At 44.2% G+C, this 14,604-nt stretch overlaps 1 protein-coding gene across 2 annotated transcripts in view; it reads left to right on the forward strand.

Annotated features, from left to right (window-relative positions):
* LOC142579796 (uncharacterized) overlaps window positions 1–9,909 on the forward strand; it is a 162,669-nt gene extending 152,760 nt beyond the window's left edge. For both annotated transcript variants that reach the window (XM_075690370.1, XM_075690371.1), the window contains exons 3-4: window positions 1,809–1,943; window positions 6,794–9,909. In XM_075690370.1, coding sequence (XP_075546485.1) covers window positions 1,809–1,943; window positions 6,794–7,016 — 358 coding nt within the window. In that variant the 3' untranslated portion in view covers window positions 7,017–9,909. The remainder of the gene's footprint in view (window positions 1–1,808; window positions 1,944–6,793) is intronic.
* Window positions 9,910–14,604: the final 4,695 nt, after the last annotated feature.

Consider the following 14,604-nt stretch of genomic DNA (forward strand, 5'->3'; position numbering starts at 1 on the left):
TGGTGCTAATAAAGGTTAATAAATTGCTACCTCAGGTCGACCTCCCTGCGTTTCCTAAGTTCTCCTCTTTTTACCTCCACCCAAATAGACTGCACGCAGCGATATTATCCTCTTCTGACAAAGATTCATTTTTTTGCGCAGTATGAAAAAGAAATTGTCACACCCGGAAAATTCAAGCATTCTTGATATAGCTTGTACGCGAGCGACGATCACGGATGATCGCTTCCGATGCCTCCCTGAGCGATCACGGATGCGTTTGTTACCAAATGCATCCATCACAATGTATTTTGATAACAATATGCGCACTTTTTTCTCGCCACTAAAGAAACTGGCATAAGTAAAAACGTTTTATCGCTGGGAGGCACAAATTAGCGCTTACTCGCTTATCTAGTCAGAAGATTTGGCAGGTTTCTCCAAATGTATAGATTGTGAGTCCCAGTGGTCTAGTATACTCGCATGTATGGGCACAGCGCGTGCACCATAGTGAAGATTCCACACTTGTGGCTTCCAGTCTGTGCAGCAGCTTTCTCTAAAAGAGCTTTATTGCTCATCGGAGAGGTTTACTTTATCCAAGTTGCGATGGATACCTGATTCAGAGCTGGTCTGCGCCTCGCAATAAAGGTCCACAACATGGTGACGTGCAACCTCGACATGAGGTTTAAGTGTATTCCCATTAAAAAGTATGTTCGGAGCAAGCAAACTGAGCCGTTTCCCCGATCCGCATGCCTTTGTCTCATAGCGACGAGTTGAGGTTTGCAAGACAACTATGTAGTACTCGTTGTGATTCTGCACGGCGAGAATGGGAATCACATGCAAGCATTTTAATGTGATGTGTCCGCGCCACTCTTTATTTTTGCCTTATTTCTTAGCAACTGCCGACGTGTTTGATGCCTTCACGAGCACTAGAACGTTGAATGAAATTCTTCCCTTTGTTTTCACAGCTCATTCCCTCTCGTTCCTCAAAGAGGCTGCGCTGTTTTGATCACATTAGCTACCTAATGAAGTTTGGCACACCCAAGAAAGACCTCTATGAATAATTATCGGTCGTCTGGCGTAAATGACGACACTATATGACATACGAATGCTGGGCCTTTCTTTTTTCCTCCTTGACCAATAATTACTTCTTGGTTATTTGAGACATCATTCGTAAAGATACTGCGCCCAGCTCCAATTGTCATTTGAAAATTGCGGCGGCTGCGTGCGCTCTCAGTTTGTTCTCTTTAAGCGTGAATTCGTTTGGTGTTACCTTGAAGCGAAGCATTATTCTCCTCTCGCGGGGGCTAGGTATGATTAAGTAAGCAAGTAAGTTTCTCGCCAAATAGATGACTGAACGTTGACTGACAAAGTTGTGCCAGTAGGCGCAGCTCTGTGGTGCGTGGGCGAAGAATAAACGCAACATTGCCTCCTGTGGACATAATGTCCACTCACAAGTATCGCTCTCTCTCTCTCTCAAATATATATATATATATATATATATATATATATATATATATATATATATATATGTATATATATATATATAATTACTAGTATTAAAGATCTTCGGTTAGTATCGTATATCACTTTCGTCATAGTTACACAGAACGCTAACACCTGTATAGGCGACGAGGCCATGGCGCTTGCCATACAGCGGTCACCTCACCAACTGAATAAAGCTTTGCATGATATAGATACCACCATTGCCCTGCAGCTGCCTGTCTTGTGATCTGCGTACGTCCGCTGTCGGAAGTAGTTTGTGGGTCCCGGAGCAACACCTTTTACGTGCTGTGTGTGTGAGTGTGTTTTTTTTTTTATCTGTCACCCCACAGTCGTGACCGGCGCAGCGGCATCTCTGACCAGCGGCTGGCCGAACTCGAGACCCTGGCTGGGCTCAAGTCCCTGCGGCACCGGCTCAAGGGCATCACGTTCCCAGTTGCCTACGGACTCGTCGATCCCAACCAAATGTAAATGCCTGCATTGCTGCTTAACGTACATTTTATCTTCAACTCTATCTCTCTGTGTTTCCTGCTCTAGTTTGCCTTTCTTTCCTCACTTTGTTACGCTTCGGCGTTATATGACGAAACAAAAGAAGACACCGACCACAAAAGGTTTAGTAAAGTTCATGTTTTCGTTCCGCACGAGAGCCTTGTTCACAAATGAACTCATTTGTGAACAAGGCGCCCGCATGCTTGCCGATAGGTAACTTCACTAATTGCTTTGTGGTCGGTCACTTGCGTAATTTCCCCGTATTCTATTTCGATCCGACGTGATTCCGTGCCAGTCTCGATTTAATTCCTGTCTTTTGAGTTCAGAGGAACATTTACACTTTAACTTGTTCTTTGTTACCGAATAAATTATGTGCATTCTTCACCCTTTATTGACGAGTGCTGCCTACAGAGAAGATACCCGAAAAAAATTTTTCTTGCCGAGTTTCAGTGTTGAGTACGAAGTTCATGGCTAAATGTATTTGGCCAGCACTGAATGGCGGGCAGCAAGCGCCATTTGTTGCTTTAGAGCAGCAACACTGAACGAGGAAGAAGAAGTTTGGCACGCGACTCACTGTCTTGCGAAAATTGAAACCAAGCGATTTCCATGTTAGATTGATCGTTCTCCCTCCCAACCATAGCTTTCTTTTATTTCTTATCTTTTATTAACTATTATTGTTAATATTATTATTATCTTATACCCGGTTTTCATCTGATTATTTCCTTTTTCTCCAAACACAAAACGTTTACTTTTAAACTCACACGCCCAAATTGTTAACTCTCTTGTTATCATTATTATTTAGGCACCTTATTAAACCGCCCGATTCTTGGCCAATCCCCCACTGTGGGTATGTGTCACGGCCACTCAGGACAACAACAACAACAACAAGGTCAGAGGAAACAGGTCGATGCAAGATATCCAGATGGAGTGCTGTCACATGTGTGATGTGAAGCGAATGAAATGTACAGCTATGGTTCACATATGATGAGAGCTCTCTATACAAATTGAAAACTAAGCCTCAGGTGGCTTGGGAAGCCCCCTTCCAGTTTCCTGCCTGAGGTTTTCCCCATATTGCTGAAAAAATTTCCGCAATTTTTGTTTCTTGTTTTTGATTATGCGTATTCTTGATGTGTTTTGCACATTTAGATATAAAATAAACGTCTTTCCTTGGGTATTTATATGCCTCGTCGTTAAATGGTCGATGAACTGAGTGCGCTTACACGGATAAATGAGAATTAGAAGAATGCTTTTTGCGTAAAAACATTGCCTCAGAGAGCCTAGTTTACCCGCCACTGAAGATAGCCATCAGTGTTTAAGAAAGATGATCACCGTGGTGATATCCGGCTGTGCCGTAGGGCGCTTGATTTTAGAGAAGCGACGAGAATGCCTTGGCTGGGACTTTCCTTGTAAAACTTAAACATTCAGGCACGGCCACGGTGTTTAAAATAGGCACCGTTTGAAACTGTGAAAACAGGCTAGACACCTTTGTCGTGCTATACAGAACGCGAGAGCGTAGCACTGATCAACGCCGCAAACCGATTGGCCTTGTGCAACTTCATGAATGACATGTAAAGACAATACAGCGTCTGTGAGAAGTTTTGCGAAGATTTATCAGATGCCACCAGGCGCGTTCCCGAAGCCTTGGGATGATAAAGGTGGACAGGAGAATTTACATCCTACTCTGCCCGTTTTTGCATGTTCTCAGTACATCTGATTTCATCTACGCACTCCGCCCCTCAACCTATGTCACCAATCTAATATCCCTACTTTATACCATTGGTAATTTATTTTAAAACGAAATAATTCTTTTTTCAGCTGTGAACCTTCCTTAACGAGAAACCTATGTAGCCTTTTCGGTAGCTTCCTGCTGCTCTCTGTTGAAGGACACCTTTTGCCTTTATTAAGTGTTTCGGCACTTTGGGGTTTTCTAAAACCGTTCTGGTGTACAAACGTTTGGAAGTCTTTCCTGTTTCTCTCGAAGCTCAATATACGTGTTAACAGACGTAGAGCTGTCACTAAAGGTGATGTGAATAGGACTATGAACAGCTTAACTGCGCAAGCTCACGATGAAAGCAACTCACCACAAATATTGCATCCTAGGGCAAGTTAACTATTTTTTAGGAAGGCAAAGTAATTGTCCAGTGCTTGTTCATGGCTCTGAACGTACAGTAAGGTTCACACTCGAAAGAAACACTGATAATTAGTATCCTACCAAGGATTACAGCTAAAGGTGATATGAAGGCTTGCCGAACATCAAAAGACTTGCTGGATGCACTCTTTGGGCATACTTAGCATAGTTAGTGAGAGAGCGCACACGCACGCCACCACTAAATAGTCGTACCTAGAACGGTAATGAGCACCTTACTTATAAAAGAATGCAAAAGCATTATGTTTGCATGCCTGTGCGTGCCTGCTTAACGCATCATATCAGACACATTTTCCGATAAAGTTTAATAAAGCTGCCGTCCTATTCATTTGCTTACCAGTTGGGTCTTCTTTTCGAAGTTTGACCCTATTGTACAGTCGCGAGCGAAAGTATCAGGTCTGCCGACGCCATAAACATATTTTTTTTTTCTACCCAGCCCAGGCATGGGAGCTAAAATTGGTAGAGCCTGTGTGTGCCTGTTCGACCAACTACATGCATTAAGAAAAGTTCACGTTGCGAGGCTGTGCCACAAGAAATTTTAAATTCTTGACGATGCCTTCGAGTTTAGCTTTCGACTACAACGTATCTACGAAGTCGACATTTCCAAATTCTCTGAGTTTTCCGGGTTATGCCTCAATGCCGCTACTAAATTCCCTGAGTAACACAGAACTTTGTCTTGAGTCAAGACAACCCGCCGTGGTTGCTCAGTGGCTATGGCGTTGGGCTGCTGAACACAAGGTCGCGGTGTCGAATCCCGGCCATGGCGGCCGTATTTCGATGGGAGCGAAATGTGAAAACGCCCGCGTACTTAGATTTTGGTGCACGTTAAAGAACCCCAGGTGGTCGAAATTTCCGGAGTCCTCCACTACGGCGTGCCTCATAATCAGATAGTGGTTTTGGAACGTTAAACCCCATAATTTAATTTTTTTAGTCAAGACGAGCTCACACAATGTCGCGCGATGCTGTGATTCTCTATTAAGCATCGTTAAAAAAAACCACTTCATCCAGTTTGAACAGTAAGAAGTCGTGTTCATTTTATTTAAAAAGAAAACAGATGGGACCGGTTAGTCAAATGCACGGCGAATAAAATGTCTTCGAAAAAGAACAGCAAAACCGATCGCAAATCGTGTCGAACATTCTCAAATAAGAATGAAAGTGAGATGCATACAGAAGTAAATATTTTCGACTATGAAGTATTTCTATCAACGGATAGCAAGCCCATTGGTACGAGGCCCGAACTTTGTCACAAGCTAGATTCTCTCCCAACGGCTGGTAAGTCAACCTCAACTGTCCTGACATAGTCTCAGCCCGCACACAACACCTCAGTGTTGTGTCTCAGCGCATTTAGAGTTCATTTTGGTTTAAATGAGGGACAGCTGTACCTCGGCATCAGCCAACACTTCTTTTTGACCTCAAGCTCCTTCAAAGAAGCGACGACACTCTTCCTTTCCCGTTCATTTCTGAATGCGTAGGTTATTTCTGTTTTCTTCCTCCTTCCGCCGCACGTTCCCCCCACGCACCACTTGAAGCATCCTCTTGGTCAGTTGTACAGTCAAATTCCGATTTGTTGGATGGCCTAGAGGCCGCGAAAATGTCCGAAAAATGGAGCAGTTCGAAAAGATGAATGCATGCTATTACTGCCTTTAAATGCAAAAATCGCCAAAGGCACATGTTAAAAAGCTCTGAAGTCATACCAGTACACTTGTTAGGCATGTAACAGGATACGGCGGGTGCACGCGTGTATCATTCAGGAATACATACTGTGTCTCGTTAGACTTGCCTCTTCCTGCGCTTGTTATGCATCACCGCAATAGTTTTGCGTATGTTTCAGCGCCTAAACATTCCTGTACTAAGGCGAATCTGACTTTCGGAAACCGTCCTTACGCCACGCGTTGTGCTGTCCGAACTTTGAAGACAATCGCGAGTACCAACTACAAAGGCGGAATAGGTACCATTGTTGACAGCGACGAATTATTTCTATGCAAAACACGGCACAGAACAGCAATAAGCTGAACAGCAAACGTCGCAGCAGCTAGGCTTAGCGTTTCCGCAGTGGTGGCTATGGCTGCCAGCGGATCTGCGTACGAGAGCGCCGGTTAGAGGCGGCGAGGTAATCAAAATGGCGGGGGTGGTGACTTTGATTAATAACGTTTCGGACCTGCGGTGACGGCGAAAGAAAACGGAAAATTGGACGGCGCAGGGTTTTTGCGTCCGAAATTTCAGACTCTCTTACATATTGGCTCTATGGGGTACGTGGTGGTGCCGCGAAGCAGTCTGAATTATGTCTGAATTATCAGGCGTCCGGAAAGACGTCCGTTGACACGCATTACACTGGTAACTCTTCCAGCCGACGACGCGGTGTCAAATACGATTCGTTACGATTTCTCTCTGTTATTCGAGCCAGCAGTATCATGACTTTCGTTCCCTTTCAATAAAATTGCAGCTTTCTTTTTCCCTGATAGAAGCACAAGTTCCTTGAGTTCTCTCTGAGTATCTCCAGATGATTCAAAATCACTGAGAATTCCCGGCTTTCCCGGTTGGTTGCCCAGTGCGCAGCATATGTATACGGTATACATATGCTGCGCATTGGGAAACTGTAGTGGGGTCTTAAGCTTCGAGAGACAGAGAACTGTTGTTCACAAGTGACGTCAGCGCTCGTTCTTTTCTCCGTGGTATGCGCAGTGGCAAGAGGAAGCGTTCCTTCGACTCCCTGGAAGAGTCCCAGCAGGCGCAGCAGCCGTCCCAGCGCGGTGGCCAAGCGGGTGCCCCCGACTCTTCTTCCTCGTCGTCGCTCTACCAAAACATTGTAGACGACGCGGCACTCGAAGACTACCTGACCGGACTGCCCACGCCCGACGTGACGGCGCAAAGGGTCCGGTCGCCAGACCAGCTCATAAGGATATAGAGCGGCTTCCTCCTTTTCCCGATCTCGCCCTTCCTTTAAGACACCTACATCGACGCCTTTGTTCAATACTCGCTGTAAGACGAAAGTGCCCCCGATTCGTCTATGGCCCTCGTACGCTATTGGTTCAGGTGGTGGTGCTGGCGTTTACGCATCGCAGTGGCTATTAAGTGGAGCGTAGAATCTATGTAAAAAAAGAAGCAACGTACACTGCTGAAAAGCCAGAAGAAAAAAAGAACACTGAGTGGCTTTCTTATGTGAAAAAAAAAATAAGACGCCAGAAATGAACGATACAGCCTTACTCCGCAAGCATATGTTGTAGTTGTCGAAATACCGAATAAAAAATAAAAAACAATAAAAAAGACAGGACGAGTGTGGTTCTAGCGAGAGCCGGAGGTGACGATGACCAATGAAAATAAAATGGTTGAAAGGTGAGCATACAATGAAACCTGGATATCGCAAGCAATGAGGGACTGCCGCGCTCAACACTTTTCCTCAGACGAAACAGTCCACCACGCTTCTTATAGTGCTTTCTGCGCACGATGCACTAGCGGCGTCCCACGTTTCCTCTCTCTCTTTTTACCACTGCTGTGCTAAGGCTTCTCCTTTCTTTGTTTCCTTAACAATATGTTGGTTTGAAAGACATGTGTGACGCTTTATTGTGAGCGCCTTGGCAATTGTCGACGATGTGCCCAACACCGACTGTTTGGAGTGATGATGAATTGTTATGGCGCCAATGCAACGACAACCAACGCCATGCGAAGCGCACTAAATGTGCGTAAAGAAAAAGGTACAAAAGATATTTCTTAGGTTATGAATACGAAACTGGTAGAAGTGCTTTCAGATGAAGTTGAAAGGCTTGTGCACGCAGATTCCATAAAGAAATTCGGCTGCTAAGTTTTACGATTCTTGAGAACGGACAATGGGTTGAATGAAACGCAATTTCAAACGACTATTCATTCGTGATTTTTACGGCGTGGATACCACTTTGTCTCGTGGCTTTTGGAGAAAGAGGTTTAAGATGCCTTGGGACATGTTGAGGTTGCCGGAAAATATCACACGCATTTCTTATATTACACATATGGCATGGCAAACGCTCCAGGGTTGGTTGGCAACAAAGGCAGAGTCAGTTGTCATTGGCTTGTAACAGAATATAAATATTATGTTCACCAGCACACTAATCTTGGTAAATTGAACAGGCTAAGCATAGAGTCGCTAACCACAGTAATATATCGCTGACGCTTTCAATAAGTAAGCAAATGCTGGAGGCTTTGTCGTGAGGAACACCGGAGGTGTTTCTCATACGCCAGCAGGGTGAATAATTAGTGAATAGACGCGTAATTAGGCTTTCTAACGTCACGTATCTAATAAAGCAATAAGCTAAAACACTTGCCCCCGAGCGCAAATCACAACTTCTGCACAAGACCCCCATTTAACATGTATGAGACGGTGTGCAATGCACAAAAAAAATGTATACGCTCCTTTACTATTTTTTCAGTCACATTTTCTTCATCTTTGTTCACCGGAGTTAGAATTCTAAAGCGTTCAGTGTTGTCAGCTTCTAAACATTTCACGAGAGTTTCCCACAAAGCGTTCCCATCTGAAATCGTGCGGATGTGCGTTTTCCTTGTTATAGAATGCTCTCTTTACATTTTGAAGAATATTTATAATAACCCCCATACATGTTGTAGCACGTCTTCGGGTGAACATAACCGTTCCAGAACGTATAAGGTGCACAGATCGGTCAATCCTGGCTGCAAGGGGGCACACTCAAGGGATTCGGCTCAAACGTTGTCCAACCTCATTTATTAATACTCTGTCATGATGTTTCTTGAAAATAAATTTGCTTTGTGCACTTTGCAAGCGCCGTGGCAGGGGCCGGATGCGGTTGAGCACATACTTGCAGAAGATGGGAAATCATCAGTGCTCCTTCATTGAAAAAAAAAAAAAAACATCTGACACGAGGCCTGCGAATGCGGACGTAATCCTAATGAGAGGCATCCTATATAATGCGTGCAGGGATTACAACGAACGTAGCTAGCGCGGGCACATCGTCGGCAGGGGGCAAAACTGCAAATTACATCACTGCGTCTTCTTGCTTTCTTTACGATTGCTTCCAGTTAGCCCTCAACCATGGGCTCGTGCTTTCTTACCAGGGCGGCTACGCGCGATGAACAAAAAAAAAAGAAGCAAACAAATGGGGCACGCTTCTGAACGCTTACAAACCCGCTAAACTACGTTTGTCAGACTTTCGTCGGCTATGATTGAGTAATTTATGCCGCTGCGTTACACGTGAACGTTTCTGTCTCAGACGACTGTACACCTATACGTGCGATCAGTGGCTTGAACATATGCTTTCCATTAAACCTTCCCGCTGCGAATCCTCAGTCGACTGTCATTGGGTCTTTGGTGAGAGATGCTTATGATGATGTCATTGTGTTATGCTCTACATTTGATGTCTTGGTATTATATTTATTGAAGATGTGTTGCACAGATTGCGTGGATGTTGTGGAGCTGTTCATTTTGGAATTAGCCGGGAACACCCTTTTAGCAGCTACGAGTTTCAATTGGTCACGTCAGCGCGCGACGTCGGAGATGACGGTACGATATTCGCTGTCGCTAGAAAATTCATTTCACTTCGCCCAGCCAAGTGTTCTGTCCGATGTACTTATTCGCTTGACTCCCATTATGCTATTTATGAAATAAAAAGAATGATTTCATTGTAATATATACATTGATTTCCCCTTTCAGTATGGTTGTTTCTGTAGAGTGCCGCCCCCCTTTTCTGTCCTGCGCTGCATTTTGTACATATAGGCGCCTTTAGAAAGTTCTACTCAGTGTTTGTGCCGGTTAGGATCAGTGTTGCCAGAATAAAATGTACTGTTCGTCTGTTGAAGCAGAAGTCTCAGTCTATCTTTTCTTCTATGCCGCTGTTTCAACAATATTCCTAACTCAAAGAGAAACGACTCCACATTCACACACGCAACAGTGACTAAGTGAATTCACGGTAAAGTTGCAGACGGCAGATATTCCTAGACATCATGCTAATGCGCGTGATTGATTTACAGTCACGCTGTCAGAGTTGCTGGTTATGGTGTAAAGCAAGTCAACGGACCGCAGTTGCATCAATTTCAAAGCGAAACTGCCTTTAACCAAAGAAAGTTTCTTTAACTGAAGAAAGTATCGCTTTGAAATGATGGAGATGCAGCCTGTTGCCTTGGGTTTGCACCTTAACTGGCAACGCCGACAGCCGTGAACGTAAATCAATCACGCGCTTCAGTATGATACGCGGGATTCGCGGATACGGCACGGCTTCCTGGCTTTTGGATCGGTCATCTCGCCGGACGTATATGTGGATATATATATATAGAAATGTTCTTTCAAAGCACCCGTGAAGTGGCTTTCACAACCCTTGTACCCTGACCTCTTTGTTCCGCAAGAAAAAAAAATATCACTTGCTGCATAATACTCGACCAATTAATTTCGGCTGGCGGACATCTATAAGGAACACCAATTTCTTAAGCAGTGGTGAAATATACATTCACTAGATTCTTTGGCGGAAGACATATTTTATTTACCCATTCAGAATGTGGCATGGCGTGTACCCGTTCTTGCACAATTCTTCAGGATATGAGCATGTCTCACTGCAATTCCTACATGAACCTCCCCCTCTCTTCCCCTAACCAAGCTCGAATAAACCGAACTAAACCAGTCTCTATATACCACCAAATAGCTAACACCACTCAGTATAGCTTAGCTTCACATAGATTCCGCCATGTGCATTGGATCTGCATTTTTTGGCATGCATTATGTACGCATATATGAACTCCTGGCCGACAGCCAGGCTGGCGATTCCAGTAGGTGTGATGAAACCATTGAGCTCCTGTTGCGTGTATATCGTCGGTTACTATCTTGTCGTTATATTTAAAAAAATATTTCGTTGGTTTTCCGCTCCTTGTACAACCTTACAAAAATCTTCAATGCTATTTCAGCCGGAGTAAGTTGAATATATTTTGAAAGAGAATCGAACATCACGCACGACATTTACAAAGCTACATATGTCTTTTGTAAAATTTTTGTTTTGCTTTTTTTGCTTTCTTTACGGCCTGCTTGGCAGCCTTACCAAAATGGCTTTGTCGTCACAAAATTTAGCTGTCAAGATTTTGCTGTGAGGGCTTCCCTTCTCTTCAGCGTCAACTTAACGCAATGATTGCCATTCAGGGAAATTTCTTGCGTTATAATAAAGTTATTCCTAAAATTGAAAGAAAAGGAAACGAAAGACTTGGCGAAGCAATTGTAATACCAGTCAGAAAAATCGTCTGGACGTTTACTCGAAAACCGCGTGATAAAGGTAACAGAGTAAACAGTTTCTCACGGTCCTCTGGATTTGCATCTTACCATCACCTTCTGCCTGTCTGCCCCGAAAGTAACAGTACACTTAGGTGAAGAAACATTATAAAGCTTTCTCAACGGTTAGGATTCGGGAGATTTGCATACTCGGGGTGCTTACATATGAAAAAAAAAAGAAGAAACCCGGTATGCGTTTTTTTTTTTTTGCCACGGTTCCTTTTAGAAGCGCAGCGCGAATTCACAGGTTCTGTTTGATTTAAGCAGCTTGAATGTTCTTTTTTTTTCGCTACCGGAGCTCATCGATTTTCCTGTCGAGCTTTAAACGAATTGCTTCAAGGCTTACAAGCTGAATTTGGTCTTTCCATTTTCTGTGACGACGTTATATGGCAAGCTGGTGAATACGGCATTACAGCGACAAAAAACGCGTTCTTTCTGTTTCGTACCCTGCAGCTGTAACATATTTTGTATTTTCTGTGTAGACAAGCCTCAAACAGGAAGGGGCAACGCTTTTACGCAGAGCAACTACCATGAAAGGCATGTAAAAAAGTGGCAATTTTATGAGCCTTAGAATCAAAAGAACAAAAAAACACTTTCATGTGGGTTCATCAAGTCTCTCTTCTTTCTGCGACGTCATCCTGATACGCAGTGTGTGTGCCTGTGCCACAGACACACGCTGAGATAAGCGCTATGCTTTCATTTCCTTTGACCAGCTCTCACACAAGTCATGTGACCATTCTGGCTGTATATATTTTTATGACGGAACATTAAAGGGGATCATTCTTGCTCATGAGACGACGAGCGTCTGTCTGACTGTCTGACATGGTGTCAGAAGTGGCTATGTCAAAGCTGACTACGATGCAGCGCTGGTAGTGCTGCAACAGCCCGTCAACAAGCGAACGAGCGCCTGCTTCCACAAGAGCTAGTCCTCCCGGTGACAATCGTAACGCAACGCTTCAGCATGGCGGGGATCAAGCCTCATAGACCCTTCGACTTCTAGAACGCAGCGAACTGGCCCACCTGGACGAAATCGACGACTACATTTGCATCTTAACTACGTTTGAAACTAGACAAAGTACAAGTAAGGACTCTTCTCTATACAATGGGCAGAAAGTCACGGGAGATTCTTCGGTCGCTAAATGTCAAAGACGAGGAAATAGAGGACTTCAACCTCGTAAAGTCAAAATTTAAGGTCTATTTCGTCCATACCAAGAACACAATGTACGAGAGTGCTCGCTTTAATACACGCCGCCAACAACTGGGAGAAAGAGTAGACCAGTTTGCAACCGAGCTTAACAGGCTAGCAGACAGATGCGAGTTCAAAGAAATGGAGGAACGCCTAATAAGAGAAGGCTTCGTAGTAGCACTACGAGACCAGATTCTCTCGGAAGAACTGCAGATGGATCCCAATCTCACGCTGAGCACTGCTTTGGCGAAAGCCCGTACAAGCGAAGCGGTAAAGAAACAGCCAGTCGAGCTAAAAGAGTGCTTCTAGAGGCACACAGTGCTTCTAAAACGGGGAAGATGTGACGTGATCCAGACACGCACTGTGTGTGCCTGTGCCACAGACACACGCTGAGATAAGCGCTATGCTTTCAATTCATTTGACCTGTTCTCACACAAGTCATGTGGCCATTCTGGCGGTATATATTTTTATGTCGGAACATTCAAGGGGGGGGGGGGGTTATCATTCTTGGTCGTGAGACGACGAGCGTCTGTCTGTCGGACAAGAGTGACAACTCGGAAAAGAGTGGACAATGCTCACGAAACACTTGAAAGAAGAATAAGGCAATTGGTTGCTTGATTAAATAAGTTGTTTCTGGAAATAAGTATACAAATAAAGAAAAAAAATATACAAATAAGGTTGCAAACCGGGCGCTAATGGTATACTCGACAAGTTCTTTTACTTCTTCACTGAAGTGCCAACTGATACGTTTAAAGGTTCATTGAAGCTACGTTGCAGGCATAAACGCCTTCTAGTAGACATAAATATTTGTTATCGCCCCTGGCGCCAATTTATGCCAGCAGGGAAGTTCACTGCCTTCTTGCAACCTTCCGTAGTGCTTCCGGGACTCTCTGAAGCGACCAGTTGTATCTGCTATGCATGTGGGACAATAACAAAGCAGTGATCATACATGCGGTGGTGGTCGAATTATAGGACAGGGCTTGCAGTAAGGAACAAGCCATCATGCCGCTTTGTAGATGAACCGGTGGTTCTTCAGGGAGCTCCAAAAAAATTACATTCATCCTGTACAACCTGATCGCGAAAATGTTGATCGATCCAGAAACGGATATGCCATCACAACACAACACAGCACAACAATGTTACAACAAGAACATGCCTTGTTGTTGGACGAAAACCCACCTTCAACAACTTAGTAAAAACAATGCCGACCGCAGCCCCATCCCCCTTGTAGCTACGAAATCAAAAGCTGAAAGAAAATGCGAAGGTGGATATAAATGGCGCTTTAATTTAGCTATCTTACTTCCACGCACGTGCCACCTGTACGAATGCCACAATGCGCATATAAGTATTCAAATCGGCATAATGCGTCCAACATACAATTTACTATGCTGTTTTTATTGCACTGCCACAATTCAGTAGCTTCTTTCGTCTTCCTGAAAACGATTGAGATACGATATTTATCTCTCGCACTCGCTTGTAAGCCTGCCTGCCAATTTTACTGACTGCAAATATTACTGTATGCAGATGTCTTATCTACTCGCCACCAATTGACGTTGTTTTAGGGAAATTTACGATTTTCCGATTATAACTCATGTTATTTTTTGCTTGCGCTAGCAGAACGCATAATTTAGTTGCGCAGGCGTCCAGTCCCACTACTGGCTTCATGCAGCCAAAAACCTTCCATTGACACGACGGTACTACAGTACACGTCACCGGGTTGGCTTAGGCTTCGAATAACTTGATCGTGAGTGAGAAGGTGACGAGGACGTACAAGCGACGTACAAGCCATGTACGTGTGTAGTTCCGCTTTTTGTTGTTGGTAGTAATCAATATTGTCCTATTATTAACTGGCCACGTATACATACCTGCTGTGAAACGCAGAGCTTTTAGGCAGAGGTTACGCTCTCCGGAACTTGACGCAAAAACTGTGAGCGCAAAGGAGCTTCAAAACCGCAGCTGTTCTCTCTTAATTGAGGAAATTGGGTGCAGTAATTACCAGGAGCTGCATAAATCAGCTACAGGTTTTTAGTTACCAAGTGAGAGGTCGGTACAGTTCAA

This window comes from Dermacentor variabilis, chromosome 4 (genome assembly GCF_050947875.1).
Source record: "Dermacentor variabilis isolate Ectoservices chromosome 4, ASM5094787v1, whole genome shotgun sequence".
NCBI lineage: Eukaryota > Metazoa > Arthropoda > Arachnida > Ixodida > Ixodidae > Dermacentor > Dermacentor variabilis.